The sequence below is a fragment of the Anoplopoma fimbria genome, chromosome 10 (genome assembly GCF_027596085.1).
Source record: "Anoplopoma fimbria isolate UVic2021 breed Golden Eagle Sablefish chromosome 10, Afim_UVic_2022, whole genome shotgun sequence".
NCBI lineage: Eukaryota > Metazoa > Chordata > Actinopteri > Perciformes > Anoplopomatidae > Anoplopoma > Anoplopoma fimbria.
Window position 1 is genome coordinate 16,706,127 of NC_072458.1, and position 15,806 is coordinate 16,721,932.

A 15,806-nucleotide genomic window follows, 5' to 3' on the forward strand; every position below is an offset into this window, starting at 1 on the left:
ATGGGATCCAAACAGAACACATGTCTGAGTTCATTGACTCTGAGGATTGTAAAATCACTGGTCTTGGCCTTGAACTCTCCAAGGTCGTGAACTTAAAAATTCATGGCCAGTAAAAATACAAAAGTGAGCCATGAAAAAGGTGAGTTTCTGATCTGTGCACCAGCTTTTGTAACTTGCCTCTCTAGAACACAGTACAGAGATTTATGAAAGTATATACTGTACATGTTGTGATGTTTTAAATATGTCTGTTTATTATTATTATGTTTATTGCACAAGTTGTATCTATGTTTTAATGCCTTCTGTCGCTGCGTCTTGGCCAGGTCGTCACTGTAAATGAGAATTGGTTCTCAAATGAATTATCTGGTTAAATAAAAAGGTAAAAATAAATAAAATGAAAAATAAAAAACACTCATGAAACACATCACCTTGATTTTAAAGTCATTTATTTAAAAAAAAAAAAAGATCCAGACATATCTTTAAATATTGAGACGACATGCAAAAGGGCAAACAGGGGCATTTCAGTCATCAACTTTATTATGATGACATCAACGCTCTTCAGACATGTTAGTCAACAAAAAACATCTCCGTCAGTGTGGAGAGACCAGATGGAGGGTGCCTGACTTCGGCTCTGATATGATGCACATGAGTCATGATGTGGATTTAACTGAGAGTCTCAGCTGAATTTGGCTTTTGAGAAATCCATCTCTGGGTGCTGGGACATGAACCTGCAGAGACAGAAGATGTCAGAGTCAGAAACAACGAAACAAGATGTTTTCAGTCGGTCTATTATTTGAAATTACATTTCCAACTGCTTTCTATTACAGAACAATGTTATTTATCATTATATTTAGAAATCGATTTTCCAACGATCTATTAACTAATAGCTTTACTTTCTCATCTCCCTCTCCACATGCCTTCTTTACTCGTTTGTTTTATATTATTATTAATATTTTTGTTTTACATAACTGTTTGAGGTATGTTTCTTTTCTGGATACTCAACATTTCTCTGCAGGCCACAGACAGAAAACATCTTCTACCTTTAACACTGCCATTTGGCTACGGAGTGAATAAAAAATAAAAAAGCATAAACAAGGAAACGATACACGATACCTCTGAGATGTTCACAATGAACTTTGTGTCATAAAACAACTCTAGGAGCAGCTATCCTGACCACAGACATCTCAGTAGTATTGTTTAACCCTTATAAAACTATAAACGATCTTTAGAGGCAGTTTTACAGACACATCTCCTCTGTTCTGAGCTAAGCGCAGCAGGAGGAGGGACAGAAGGTCAGGTACTGCAGTAAAGATAGCATCCTCTACATCGTTATCCAGGTCTTAGTTAAATACTGCTTTGTGTAATATTTGACATGATGCGTCATGGTCGGACAACTGACTCAGTGGAGGGAGGAGACTACTGGTCCTCACACTACTGACTATCCTCTATCAGTGTGTCATGTTCTGAACCATCACGACATACTGTGGTACGTTCATGACGTTAAAGCACCATTTTATTTCAACTCTGCATGAAAAAAATGGTTTCTTCTTTAAAAAGAGTGTTTTTTGTTTTAATTTGAGCCTATTTAACATAAATGTTATACACCATTTTTTTAAGTATACCAAGTTTTCTTTACTCTATTGGTTTTCTGTTATCCTGCACATCAAAATCAGCTTGTAGACACTTGAAACAGGTTTGTGTTGCCGGCCTGACACAAAGATGAGGAGCGGGCTACAGGATTGGCTCTCTTCTTTCTGACTCCACACCTTCAAATTATTTTTTTCCCCATTTTCAAACTTTTCAGCCCCAACCAACATCACTTGAGGACTTCCATCAGATTTCACATAGCTCACTCTGGAAACTCAAAAGGCTTTCTACAACGTTTTTCCCCTGGATTAGTAAGAGTAATACTTTTAAAGTGCACCAAAACCAACTTGGTACATCCTAAACCTTTAGTATTAGCTTTCTATTAGGTATTGTTCTAGAGTAACCATGAGCACGAATAGGTTACACTAAGGGCAAAACTAGAAAGGCAGCTTTCAAATTCACTCTTATACATTTTTTGTAGATCATAAACTCTCTTAAACTAACCCTAAATACAATGTCTTCTTGGAAAGTAAGCAATAAAAACACCTAAGATGTCAGCTGACAGAATAAAAACAACTTCATGACAACAAAAACTGAGCTGAACAAAACACCTGTATTATTTGGTGCAACACAGGAAACTCACTTTTTAAGAATGTCTTGTTTCTTCTGCTCTTCAGATGTAGGTAGGCCCATTGATTTCTGTCTCTGGTCGTACATCATCTTCTCCACCATACCACGCGTCTCCCCGTCCAGGTCTGACAGCTGCTCAGCAGGAAAAAACAAACAGTTAGGATGAGGCAGGAAGTCGTTACTGTAGATGTATAGGAGAGAGAGAAAACATCCTTTTACCTTTGAGTTTTCTGGACAGACTTTCTTGGTGTTTATTTCTGGATCTGTGGTCACAATCTTGCTCCACCACTCCATTTTATTAATCTGGAATTAAATAATAAACGATCAGGCTCAACATCTCAGCGGTTCTTTCATTGACTTTGTTACTGCTGAAGAGAAACAGATCAATGGTAATAATCTACAATAGGGCTGTAACGAATGGTTTGAAGCTTCATTCAGAATGTTAGCATTCAGAATCAAAAATCAACATTTGAATGCTGAACACCTTTTTTCTTTTTTTTGCATGTCTTGTGATTCTGTTTAAACCTGGTGTTTCTGCACAGTTGCAGATAAAGATTAGGCTACTATAATCAGTGTTTCCCCTATTTCATTATGCAAGGCTAAACCTCTCCATATACAAATGTAGGATACTTTCCGAATCATGTGATCCAAACATTTCCAAAAACTTCAGAGCGTTGCCAAGTCCAAAAGTCAAAATGAACTATAACAAATATATAAATGTAATCATTTCCTGAATTCACTACATGTTTTATTTAATAAAATACTCTCTCAATCCATATTTTAGCCTTTCAAAAACAAACATTTTCACCGCGAACAAAAGTTGTCCCTCCCACTTACCAAAAAAAGACTAACTCATTTAATCCCATGACTCACTTTATTTAATTGAGATTTTTCCCTCAAGGATTACATTTTTTTTAGGACGATGTCACTTCAGACATCAAAGCTTCTTTCCAAAACCTTAATAGAAGCTTTGAATGTAAAAATGTAAAAGACATTCGTTACAGCCCTAATCTACAGAGACCCACACAAACCCTGTTCTTACCTTTTCCAAGTGGACTGTAACAACCTTGCCGTCGTCAATGAGCCAGGAGCTTTCTTCTACCTTCACCTCGTTGTAAAGCTCTCCTTCAATAATAGGGGGGTGTCCCTTCAGGCCGACCTTGATGGAGCGTCGCTGGATGTCCACCACTACGTCTCTCCCCTTAATGCGGAACTTCACATCGAAAGGCACGGACAGCTGAAGAAGGATGGTAAAATGTATATCGTTAGATTTATTTAGGGCTATCAGAATTACAATAACAAGCCAAACACACACTGGACACGACAGACAGGAGATGTGTCGAGATAAAATAGTCAGGATGTGGAGAGGATCTGTGGAGGTATGAGATTAAACAAGTGCTGGTTTTCTCAAGGGTAGATGCATGTCAACAATGTTCCCACGAGTCGACATGATTTCAGATGAGTCAGGCAGGTGGCAGAGGGCAAGCACTTGCTCATCACAACAGAGATCTAGGCCAGTAGTAGTAAACAGTCAGGAAAGGATCTGTCTTGTTAAGTCACTGTCATGGGTTTTTGGTAAAGAATCTCGCTACTTGAGCACCAAAACATCTACTGTGAGAGGCTTGGGAAACTTAAGTTGGTGATGCAGAAACGAGCCAAAGCATTATTCTTAAAAGGCACTCACATCAACTTCAGACAGGGACTGTGTCCACCTATAGTTTGGCAGGTCAGCTCCGTTTTCTGAGTTGGGCTTCAGTTTATCTTTGTCCTTCTCATCCTCCTCTCCGTCTGAGTCAGACTGGGGAAATAGAAATGAAGATGAGTACATCAGCAGAAACAGTTTTAACTGTTGGTCAGCACAAAACACTTTAACCAACATTTAACTCTAGAAACTTCCAACTGTTCACTCACCCCCTTCTCTTTTTCTACTTTGTCAGATGACTTCTCCACATTTGTTGTTGCATTCTTCTTTTTCTCCTCTTCTTTCTTTTTCTACAATACATATATAAAAAACAAATAAATAAATAATATTTGTAAAAGAAGAACAGTGATTCTCAAGTGACAGCGCATCAAGGCTCCCGGCGTTCACCTTGTCAAGTTCAGACTGAAGTTTCTCTGCTTCTTCATCAGTCAGTTCCTGAATTCTGGGACCGTCTACATTTGTCTTTTTCTTCTTTTCCTCTGCCAGCTTGGCAGCTCTTTCAACTTTCTCTTTCTTTTCCTTCTCCTGTTTATTCTGCTTCTCTTTGTGGGACTTCAGCGCTAGCTGACTGTGGTGGGCCAGAGACTCTTTGACCAGCTGGAGGAAAGAGATGATCAGAAATGATGCATAAGTGATGGCATGTCTGTGTCATGACATAGACACACAGTGCGTAGTATCAAATGTCACATTCGCTGCAGATCCAGTGACAGGGCTCCTCACCTTCTCTGGAGCTCCCGGTTCACCACCAGTGAAGAAATCAGTTTTGCGGCGGAGGAAGCTGAAAAATGTGTTTACTAACTGTTGAGAGAAAAATACACATCTCAAATATCAAATAAAACAGTTTTAACAGATGAATTTGTGCTTGAGAATTATTGACATGATTATATGATGGTGCCTCTATATTTGAACTTCATGGCTGGTTTACATAAACAGAGAATTGTCTTCCCATCCTCCATGACCTCTGCACATCCTTTACATTAATTATGATTTAACAAACACTGCACATCTGCACCAGATAGTCTTCAGATTTTAATTTAATTGACAGTCTCAGCCATCTCAAATACTCCTGTGTCACCACCCACACAGGGCCCAGCACCTCAGTGCTACACATACAAATGGGTCATTGTGTAACAAATATTCATAGTAAAAAATATGTCATTTAGGAAATGTAATTTCCTAAATGACATATTTATTAAATTAGTTTAATAAAAACAAATAAGGACATTTTACTGACATTTTGAGAGTCACGTGTTCACACATTCAACACATACGTATAGTTACTGCCTGTTGTGATGAAAACATCAGATAACACCTGCACATGAAAACATCTGCTTTTCTGAATTACAGGCGAGGTGTGCTTAGCATAACTAGCTCTTAAAGCTAACTAGCATCAATGCTAGCAAGGTAGCATGAACATGTGCGTTACCTCCTGTATTCCTCCTTCGTGTTGTTGCGCCATAACAAGCAACATGCCGTCATACTTCTCTTCATCATCGCCCATGTTTGTAGATGGAGGTACGGGTGAGTTAACAGTCCGAATGACAAGCAGAAAGTTGAGTTAGGCCCCGTGGTCTCTGGTCGCACAACTCACTTCCTGGAAACAAACCCCGCCCACGTAAGATTCGTCCAATAGGAAGGGCGGGTTTTAAATGACAGCTAAACTGTCCAATGAGGTGAGAGCGTTGGTGCGACCGATGCGCCCGGGAAGAATATTCTAGAGAAAAAAGCTAGAGCATGTGATTTTATTGTAAATATAATTTTTTTAAACCACTATATCATCATTTTTAAACGCAATTTTTTTTTAAATAATTGCGTTTAAAAATTATTAAAATAATTGCTGTATTAATTTAAGTTTGCCCTCGTGAGTTCATAGCCACAATATAGTAGAAAATAATATTACATTAGTAGAGAAAATAAATATATATATATATATATATATATATATATTTTTTTTTTTTTTCATTTTTTTTTTTTATCTTGTCTTTCTTTACTATGTCTCTTGTGTGTACTTTACTCTATGCTGCTGTAAGCCTGCAAATTTCCCCGCTGCGGGACTAATAAAGGATTATCTTATCTTATCTTATCTTATCTTATTCAGAGGCATTTTCAGAATAACAGCTTAAAATGAAAGAAATATGTATTATAAGCCTTTATGTCATAATAACTATTTGCAAGGTAAAAGGTGGCTTAATTAGTGGAATACGATTCTGAATTTACTACTGAAGTTTTAACATTTATTAATTAGAATGTAAGGCTTGAAATAGTCTTTTTTAAATGTATTTATTATTTCAATTTTTGACCACAGATAGTTTCTCTTGCCTTACCAGGAAAATGATCGTTATAGTTATTAGTGACACCTGTAGGCCCTGGACAATGGTGGTGTTTTTTTTCCTGATATAGCTTCTTCAAAGGCTTCAAGTAGGCTAATTTCCAAATTTGCCAATTCTGAAATAAAATTGTTTGTCATAATTTGTAGCCTAAATTACAATTATGGAGGCTATCAACAAAGCAGTTGGATTGTTTATACCAGTTTAACGGTTATGTCAAAGATAAGCCAGTTACCTTTTAAGATGTAACAAGTATTATAAACAGATTATGTTATAAATCATAAAAAGTATTTTCACTGACAACTAGGGTTATTATAGAGCACATAAAGTATTAGAAAGTGATATCTATTGCTACTGGAGTTCACAGCTCTGTCTGCGGCCCAGATTACAGTATCCGTAGGGGAATGTCAATGAACTGATTACACATTAATTAAGCATGCTACTTTATGAGGCGTTTCCAAATAGTTAGTTGCATATATCTTGTGCAAGATGTTCATAACAGTAAATCTTATTTCATGCAGTCAAGGCAGAATTTGTGCCAGTGCATTAAATCACCTACAAATCAAACCATATCTGATCTGACAGCAGAGTTGTTATCCTCATAACCTGTTAAAAAGTCCTTTCATGTAGTTCTAAGGTGTAACTGGGACACAGGTCAGGTGGCATCCTGTGCGTTGACCCCGTCAGTCCTTGATAGACTGGTACAGGCTGAGTTAATGGCTGAAGTAAACATGATAAATGTCATTCACCCCGCCAGCTTCTGCATTTCCCTTCCCTGTTCAGCTGCAGAGTTGAACTAGCCTTATCGCCGCCACGTGGAGAGAACCTAGATCCGTCTGCATGGGAAGTCTAGGGTCACTTTTTCCCCCTCAAATGCAGGGTCCTAAAAAAAGGAGGGTCAAGGCTGAGCATGCCACATCCTGGATAAATACAGTCGGGCCTGAGTTTGTGGAGTTCACTAGTTCAGGATTTCTGGAGCTTGTCGTTCTGCGGATACTTTTTCCTTCACAATGTTTCCTATGGAAGAGATAACAAACCACTCCTGCTCTGGTTACCTGGATCAGCATCCTCACACCATCCTTTATAACATATTGAGTGGGAGCAAGAGTGGCTACCTCAACGACAAACTGAACCGTAACGCCACGGCACACATCTGCCACTGTGAGCAGAGACGGACGGTTTGCCTTAAGGACCCAAAGGCCACCTGCCAAGTGGCCTCCAGCGTGCTGGTCAAGACCGTCGGCTTTGTGAGGAGTTTACCATCCTTCAGTCAGCTACCGTCGGGAGATCAGTCATCTTTATTAAGACACTGCTGGGTTCCTCTATTTGTTCTGGGGCTTGCCCAAGAAAAGATAGCCTTTGAGGTGACTGATGTACCAAATTCAAGTATCCTTAGACAGATTCTGCTCGGACCAGGACTCACTGACCTACCAAGTCTTGCTGAAGTCCAAAACTTGAGAACTTGCTTGCATAAACTGTGGAATCTGGATCTCAGTCCGAAGGAGTATGCTTACCTTAAAGGGGCTTTGCTGTTTAACCCAGGTAAAATAACTCATTTTTATTAGCTAATTCATTTGTTGAATATGTGATATGTGGTTAAACAGGAAACTCTCTTTATCTGCTACAGCTGTTGAAGGATTGAGCGCCTTGTTGTTGATTGAAGGCCTCCAACAGGAAGCTCAGAGAGCTCTGCAAGAAATCCTCCACCTCCTGCACCCAGAGGACACCGCTCGCTTCAGTCACCTTCTTCTAGCAGCCTCCACCGTTCAGACTGTCAGCCATAGTTTGGTCACGGAGCTCTTCTTTAAGCCAGTAATTGGCAACACAAATATGTTACATTTATTAACGGAGATGTTGTTTGTGGATTGAGATCCCAGTGAGAAAGCCTTATGTGAGTTTAGTGTTGTAATATGGACTTTTATAGTGAATCTTTGTTTAAAAAAAGCTCATTAAATAAACCTTTTAATACGTTCTTCTGTTTTATAAAGTTTGAGAACTGCATGACTTGTGTGAACGCATATAAATCAAAACTTTTGAAGAAATGATCCTGTTATAAGTGTACTTTGACTCCCTCATGTGGCCATATGTGGCAAATGACAAACAAACAATTTCTCCTTTTTGTTTCACTTCATTCACTTTATTATTTTTACAACAAGAAATCAGTTAAAAGGCAGGTTGGTGTCACTAGAACAACCTGCCAACACACCGTTCGCTTAAAATACAAAGTGCAACACTTGGTGATTATACTTCTGAATTTGAGGAAACCTTCTGAGAAAATCTAATGTGCTATTGAGAACAAAATGATAAGATTTAGCAGGTAAGTCAACCAGTTTGGTGAAATATGATAATAATAATCATATAGATAAAGATTATATGACACAGACACGTTAATCACCTCGTAAATATAGTTGCATTTTCTGCTTCTAGTCGAAAACCTGAGCAACCAGTTTCACACCATTTCATTATAACCACAGTGATGTTGCAGCCAAGTTCCTGACACACTAAAACTACACCGTGGTGTTACGTTACTTAAATGATCTCTGTCACTATTTGTTTTTTCTATACTTGCAACTGAATGAGGCACAAGCGGTTAGATCCTTGGAGGCAAGAGTGTAACCTGGACAGTATTATTTAAGCATGTGGATTAGCTGCCCATGTGTGTTAACTGAAGGTATTACAATAGGGTCCATAAGCTAACGCTGATAAGAAAGCACACAGGGCTGAATAAATTCCAGCAGAGTCAGCTGGCCAAATTCCCATCAGAAACCAGGAGCAAACACGGCAAGCATGGCCGGGGTAGGAAAACAGACATTCACTCCTTGAGTCATGAAAAAGTCATTATAGTTCTAGTACATTATATTAGACTAGCTGCTTTCATAACATCTTACAATTTGACACTGGAGTACAGACAGGACGGTCACAAACAGCTATTTTTGCTTTATGAGCTTCACGTTATTACACTATATATAATAATCAGCTTTAAAGAAAGAAAAACATGATCCACACTATATGAACATCATTAACCTCACAATAGCAAAAAAAACCCCCAGCATTTTCACAATTCATTTCTGTACCTTTGAACTTGAATTTCTTAAGGGGAAAAAACAAATATCATTAACTTGGCAAGAAGATACCACTTTCATATGGCCTGTAGCTCTCTGCAAGAAAGCAAAGTAGCTCATTTCCCCCCAACAAATGTTGAACTGTTCTTTTTCTATTGTTATTTCTACTGTACTATCAGACGCACACATAAAAAAAACAAAAAATTCCACCCAATATTAGAGGATAATAGAGGATTTAAGCCATAATATAAAAAAAATTCTTCCTGTCAAATATCGTTTCTTCATCCATTCACAACAACTTGCAACATAATGCCTCTAACATCCGTATGAAATATGGCAAATTATGAAAACTCTCAGAGCATCATTTCTGATCATTCATCTGGAATCATTAACTGTAAATATGTGATACATAACCAATGGATTGAAAAGCATTGAATACAGTTTAAAAATCACACAAATTATATAGATTAAAATAAAATGATGATGAAATGTGCCAATTTTTTTTTTTATATATATACAATTTACAGAACTAAATCCAAATGTCCTTTGCACAACAACAGCAGAATAATCTGACCAGCCAAAATGAGTCAGCGTTCAAGAACACAACTCTCCTTCAAGGACAAGGGGTCGGTTAAACGTGATACAATAAGAGCCATAAAGATATCTTCCTGCTGGACAAGGTCTCAATCAAGCAATCCTTCAAACATGCACATACTATTCATCAAACATAAATATCTACACACAGAGACCTGAGTTCACTGAAGTCCTTCAGACAATGTGAATATTCACATTTTCTTTTTCCCACAGCGAAGCCGTGGTCTCTTAAAAAAAAAAAAAAAAAGAGCTTGGCTCAGCCAGAGACTCCTGTGCAAGTAGTGTCGCCTTTCAACGTCCCCATACGTGACCTTGTGGACACAGCGAGACAAATAATTCAAGCATAGATGGCCATTGTGGAGCAGGAATCATGTTCTCACAGAGGTGCGAATTAGTGGGACACCTGAAGAATTAGTCTCTGTGTGAGAAGGGGAGTAGGCTGATGGAGAACTGGAAGTATGACCTATAATACAAAGACAAAACAAACACGGTCATGTTTCAGCTTTAATTCTGCTTAATGCCTTCCCTATTCAGAGTGCACTGCAACTAGAAATCATTTCACATTCACAAGTGGGATATTTTACGTTACTAGTACGTTGGAAATTGATAAAATACAATAGGAGTTACTGTCACACTCTTGGAGACTGTGTACAGATAATCAGCCTTTCTCCATAAAAGGGAAAAATACTTGTTTGACTTAAAGATACCCTGGGAAATTTTTCACCACTTAAGAGCATTACGTTTTTACCCGAGGGCCCTCGGTTTTGTTTGTTTTCAGGCGTGTGCATGAAGACGCACACAAGTCACCTGATACACATTCCTGCCTATCTTGAAAATCAATACAAATTTGATGAAAAAAATAAAAAAAGTTCAGTAGAACTTTGTGGTGTCTTTATGTCTTAAACCTGTGACGGCTTTGGGCAGTGTATTTTGATTCATGCGCAGAAGGCATGGCTATTTTTGTTATTCTTGTGGCATGAAAGAAAAAGTTTGAGAACCACTGATGTAGACCAATTTTGGGTCATAAAGTTTAAAGAAATTTTAACTGAAATTAATTTATTAAATATGAAAAATCTAAATCCAATCTAGAGATCAGAATGGCTATGGCTGATACTGAGGCTACAGCACCGAACCTGCATTGAGACATTCTATCACCAAAATAAAAAAAATCAAATAATCTAAATAAATTGATTTACTGCAACATCTGGCAAAACCCAGTTCTTAATCTCTTTCAAATTCAGACTCTTTGTCTTATCAGAAAAAAGTGGATACTAAAAGCCGGAACAGAATTAATCAGGAAGTCAAACGGGTGTTGAGCTATTTATGATGAAAACAAACCCAGGTTTATGCTGCTAGATAAATACTACAAGGGCAGCCACTGTTGGCACACATGCATGACGAACTTCCCTTATTATAACAGCCAAGTTATGGAAAACAAAACACGCACATTATTTTAAAGCCATTAATCAAACTAGAAAATGAAATAAGTTAATGACGCACTGTTCAAGTTACATCCTTCTTTCATTAAAAACAGTATGAGGTATGTATACTGCGTATGTAACAACACAATAAAGACAGATTTCTTACCTCCGTTGGTCCTCCACATATCTCTGGCACACTTGTCAGAGGACGTCAGTTCAGATATTTGGATGTTTGGATTTGATTTGTAATCATCTTGAGCAAACATAGTAAAAGAGAGCGAAGAGTTACTTGATGGCAGTAAAGCCAATTTATATGGCATTTCAGAGGCAACATTGATATTTTTTTATGATGTGAAAAACTATAACTCACTGTTGTTGCTGATTGAAAATGAATCGCTCTCCCTCATCGTCTCATTCCCGCTGTCCGACAGCGTCCTCTCCATCCTGGAGATGTGCGGCCTCCTCTTGGAGCTCTTCCGAGTGCTGATGCGAATGATGCCGCGCACCAGCCGGCACTCCGCCTCCTGCTCCCCCATTTTGTGCTCCTCTGCCAGCGAGTTGATGAGGTGGTTGATGGCCTTGCTCTTCCTCAGAAACACAGAGTCTGATGTGCACCTGGCCAACTCTTCAATCTGATACTCAGAGTAGAGCTCCAGCAGCTTCTTAGTGATCAGAGAGTCCACGTCCTCCTCGCCGTCTTCCCAGTCTTCGAACCTCATGGACTCATGCAGAGACGGATGGCTGGGCTGTGTTTGAACACCATGCGAAGGCACATATGATGGAGATTTTGTTTCAACATCCAAATACTCTCTTGCACTGTTGACTTTGACTCCGCCGATGCGGACGTCCCCTAGCCAGTCTGCGCCGTCCTCCTCTTTGTTGCCTTCTGGGTTCACAGATTGGAGGCTCACCTTCTCTGGTTCGTCTGGCGAGCTCTCGTTTGGCGCCAGGCACGGAGCGAGGATGGATCTTTGGCAGACCCTATACAGGCCGCAGGTGAGCATGCTGCACACAAAGGTCCTACAGCTCCTCTGAGGAGAGCAGGGATTGCAGGTTTGTGTCGCAGAGGCCGGGTCAGCTGAGCCAGGAATGAAGCCAATGCTCTCAGACTCCCTTCCGTTAGCATCTTTCAGCTGAGCTTTGTGGACTGACTTTAGCTCTGGGATGGGGAGCCGGTCTTCCACTGGGTCGACACAGCGCTCCTCATAGGACGACCTCTGGCTGCTGCTCTGGCTGGTTCCATGCTTATAGCTGCCAGGCCCCGAGCTGTGCCTCAAACTGCCAGCGGACATGACTTACTGCCCACAAAAATCTGTACAAGCATGAGAGAAAAATGAAGTCAATTGAGGTGTAACTTCATGCTGATAAATTGGGGGAAATTGCATTACTAAACAAGTTATTAAAGCTTGCTAAACGTAAAATCACTTGAGACAACCTGAGGGCATATCTCTTCAAAACAAATGCGAAACTACTATCCTCAGGTGGCAGGTGAAGTCACCCAACTGGTTTTCTGGATGATGAAGTCACAGACAATCAACTAGTCTCTGCATGATGTCAGGGGGATTTCTAAAATTGAACTTATCTGTTACGTTGCAACTGTTAAATGAAGAGAAAATATAAATATTATGTGAAAAAGGTTCCAAAAATAATCCCACATATCCACAAGCTAAGAGCTTAAAGCAAACCCATCTCTCCTGTTTACACTGCGACACTGAATCAACACAATTACACCAAACTCAATTCAAAGAAATGTGGACTTTAATGCCACATTTGCTTGCTTGATGACAGCCACTATTGCACACAAACATATGTGAAAACATGTTCTACTAGAGGAAGCATGCACCTGTTTGTAGGTTGCATAGATTTCAAGCAAAAGGTCTTATTGAGTCTGAATTTATCTCGGGTATATAGATATGTATTGACAACATCAAGAGCTTTATCTACCGTGTAGTTATTAACTAAAAGCCAATGAACAAACAAGTAAAATTAAATAATATTTATCTGGTTTTTTTTCTCCACAGAAGTTTACCATTAAGTATACGTCAACGTGTGACACACATTTAGCCCCAAGCCCTTTCATGCAACATTACATAAAGTATTTTCACTTTCATGGCGACTTGTCATTCTCGGCTCTTTTCCTCCATTAGAGGACTTACTCACTAAACATGACCCAACTCACAGTTTACACTGCGCGTCCACCAGCTGGCTTCACTGATCACTGTTGTCTTCAACACCTCACATTAGATATTTCTGCTTTAGATCCATTTTGATCGTCCAGTATTTTAACTCTATTTAAAAAAAAAAAAAAAAAAAAAAAAGACTCAGTTTCAGTGGAGTTTTCTACCTGCTCCGTACCTGAGCGTCAAGGTGGAGGAAAAGCAACCAGGTAGCTGGATCAGGGGGCTGGACTTCCCTTTATGACTTCAGAAATAAAACGCAAGTAAACTTGCCACAGTCATTTTTACCATGATGTGATTCACGTATTTACAAAGGTAACACGCTGTAAAAGTCATTAAATCAGTTGAGAAGGTTGACATTATAATTTTATACAACATTTGCATAACATAACATCCCCCCCCACACACACACACTGAAAAAACACAAGTCAACATTTAAACACTTTTATTTTGACATGATTTCTGGTGTTATGCCAAGTTTTGACTGCCTGCCAAGAACAGCATACCCCTCTTGCGCACTTCAAAAGTGAAACATATGGTGACATTGTAAAATGTATAATGCTTTACAACAGTAATCCCTGACCCCACCACCACCACAAAATAAAAATCTCCCTCTAAACAGTAAATTGTCTGAAATTATTTAATGATTTACAGTACCAGTCAAAAGTTTGGACACACCTTCTCATTCAACTACTTTGAAGAATCTAAAATATAAAACATATTCTGGTTTGTTGAGCATTTGTTTGTTTACCACATAATTCCATATGTGTTCCTTCATAGTTTGGATGTCTTCAATATTAATCTACAATGTAGAAAAAAATAAAAATAAAAATAAAGACAAAATATTAAATGAGAAGGTGTGTCCAAACTTTTGACTGGTAAGCAAACAATGAACACTTATAGTGACTTATAACCAGGTTTTATAACACCTCAGAAATGTCCTTACTTCATTTAAACTTAGAATAACTTAAAATCACATTGTGATGCATTATAACAGTGATTATATTGCACTTTGAAAAATATTATCATGTTTTGCAACTATGGGAATTAAAATAAACAGGATCCTTGCAAAACAGATGTCAGTGAGTGACCAACCATTATGAGTTATTCTTATGCCTGACCTTTTAAGTCATTATAAAATGCTTTATAATGTGTTGTGATTATTGTTACAACATTTGAGCTCCTATAACTATACTTATTCAGCTGTATAAGATAGGATAAGATAAAATAAGATAATAATTTATTAGTCCTGCAGCGGGGAAATTTACAGGATTACAGCAGCATAGATATAGTGCAAACAAGAGACATAGTAAGAAAACAAGATAAAATAAAATAAAATAAAATAAAATAAAATAAAATAAAATAAAATAAAATAAAATAAAATAAAATAAAATAAAATAAAATAAAATAAAATAAAATAAAATACAAGTATTATAAATAAGCAATAAAAACAGTAAAAATCACCACTTTTATTTTGTTAACAGCTGTTGACTTACCGGATGTTACTTTGGACGGCTATATATGGAGACAAATATTATAAAGAATATAATGCGAGAAGAATATAATGCATTATGCGGCTATTACTTTGCACAAATGTCACGATGATTATTACAATCCCTAAAAATATTGACATTAACACGATATTTATTTTGAAAGACTACAAACCGGATTTGAAACCTTTTCTTTGACGACAGCTGGAACCGACTCGTTTTTTCTTTTCTTTCATGCAACACTATAATAACACTCTTTGCATGAGATCAATGCATCTATTTTGATTAATGCATGCAGGACTTGTGCAGAAAAGCAAAAGTGTGTGTTGTCATGTGCAGGAGGAGCGATGCTCACTGTGGTCTGGGTCAGCTGATGTTTTGCAGACCAGTGGGTCCAGGCTGGTCAAATGCCTCCCCCGGTCGGGACAGTGCAACCCAAACTTCAGTGTGAAACCATGAAGACCTGCGAGTATCAACAAATCGACCCCCGAGCTCTTCCCACTCCGACACCGGCCCCTCCGCCTCCTCCTCCCGGCCACAGCGACCAGAGAGAGGAGCCGAGAGGACCGAGGAGAAAGTGGCAAGTTTTCCCAGGAAAGAATCGTTTCTACTGCGACGGGAGGATCATAGTGGCCCGGCAGAGCGGGGTCCTGCCCCTCACCCTGGGCCTTATTCTCATCACAAGTGGATTATTCTTTATATTTGAGTGAGTGAGTTGTTTATTATGAGGGCTCATGAACATCAATGCATCTTATCTTTGCATTGCATTGACTCCTTTCTGATGTGTAAGAAGTGTGCCGAACAGTAGAGCAGGTTATA

At 38.6% G+C, this 15,806-nt stretch overlaps 4 protein-coding genes across 4 annotated transcripts in view; 2 read left to right on the forward strand and 2 right to left on the reverse strand.

Annotated features, from left to right (window-relative positions):
- Positions 1-432: 432 nt before the first annotated feature.
- Positions 433-5,538, reverse strand: nudc (nudC nuclear distribution protein). The gene is made up of 9 exons (XM_054606025.1): positions 5,343-5,538; positions 4,637-4,714; positions 4,304-4,513; positions 4,126-4,206; positions 3,899-4,012; positions 3,257-3,451; positions 2,434-2,517; positions 2,228-2,346; positions 433-725 (listed from the first exon to the last, which is right to left on the reverse strand). The coding sequence occupies exons 1-9, from the start codon at positions 5,415-5,417 to the stop codon at positions 674-676; spliced, it is 1,008 nt and encodes a 335-aa protein (XP_054462000.1). The 5' UTR covers positions 5,418-5,538; the 3' UTR covers positions 433-673.
- A 1,496-nt stretch (positions 5,539-7,034) lies between these two features.
- LOC129097239 (nuclear receptor subfamily 0 group B member 2-like) lies at positions 7,035-8,285 on the forward strand. The gene is made up of 2 exons (XM_054606026.1): positions 7,035-7,785; positions 7,871-8,285. The coding sequence occupies exons 1-2, from the start codon at positions 7,254-7,256 to the stop codon at positions 8,110-8,112; spliced, it is 774 nt and encodes a 257-aa protein (XP_054462001.1). The 5' UTR covers positions 7,035-7,253; the 3' UTR covers positions 8,113-8,285.
- Positions 8,286-8,319: 34 nt separating this feature from the next.
- On the reverse strand, positions 8,320-13,600 carry kdf1b (keratinocyte differentiation factor 1b). Its single transcript, XM_054606024.1, has 4 exons — positions 13,500-13,600; positions 11,691-12,632; positions 11,487-11,573; positions 8,320-10,362 (listed from the first exon to the last, which is right to left on the reverse strand). Exons 2-4 carry the CDS (start codon positions 12,610-12,612, stop codon positions 10,268-10,270), a joined length of 1,104 nt encoding a protein of 367 aa, XP_054461999.1. The 5' UTR covers positions 12,613-12,632; positions 13,500-13,600; the 3' UTR covers positions 8,320-10,267.
- A 1,682-nt stretch (positions 13,601-15,282) lies between these two features.
- LOC129097422 (palmitoyltransferase ZDHHC18-B-like) overlaps positions 15,283-15,806 on the forward strand; it is a 9,376-nt gene continuing 8,852 nt past the window's right edge. Inside the window, exon 1 of the mRNA XM_054606273.1 lies at positions 15,283-15,693. Within this exon, the coding sequence (XP_054462248.1) occupies positions 15,395-15,693 (299 nt within the window). The 5' untranslated portion in view covers positions 15,283-15,394. The remainder of the gene's footprint in view (positions 15,694-15,806) is intronic.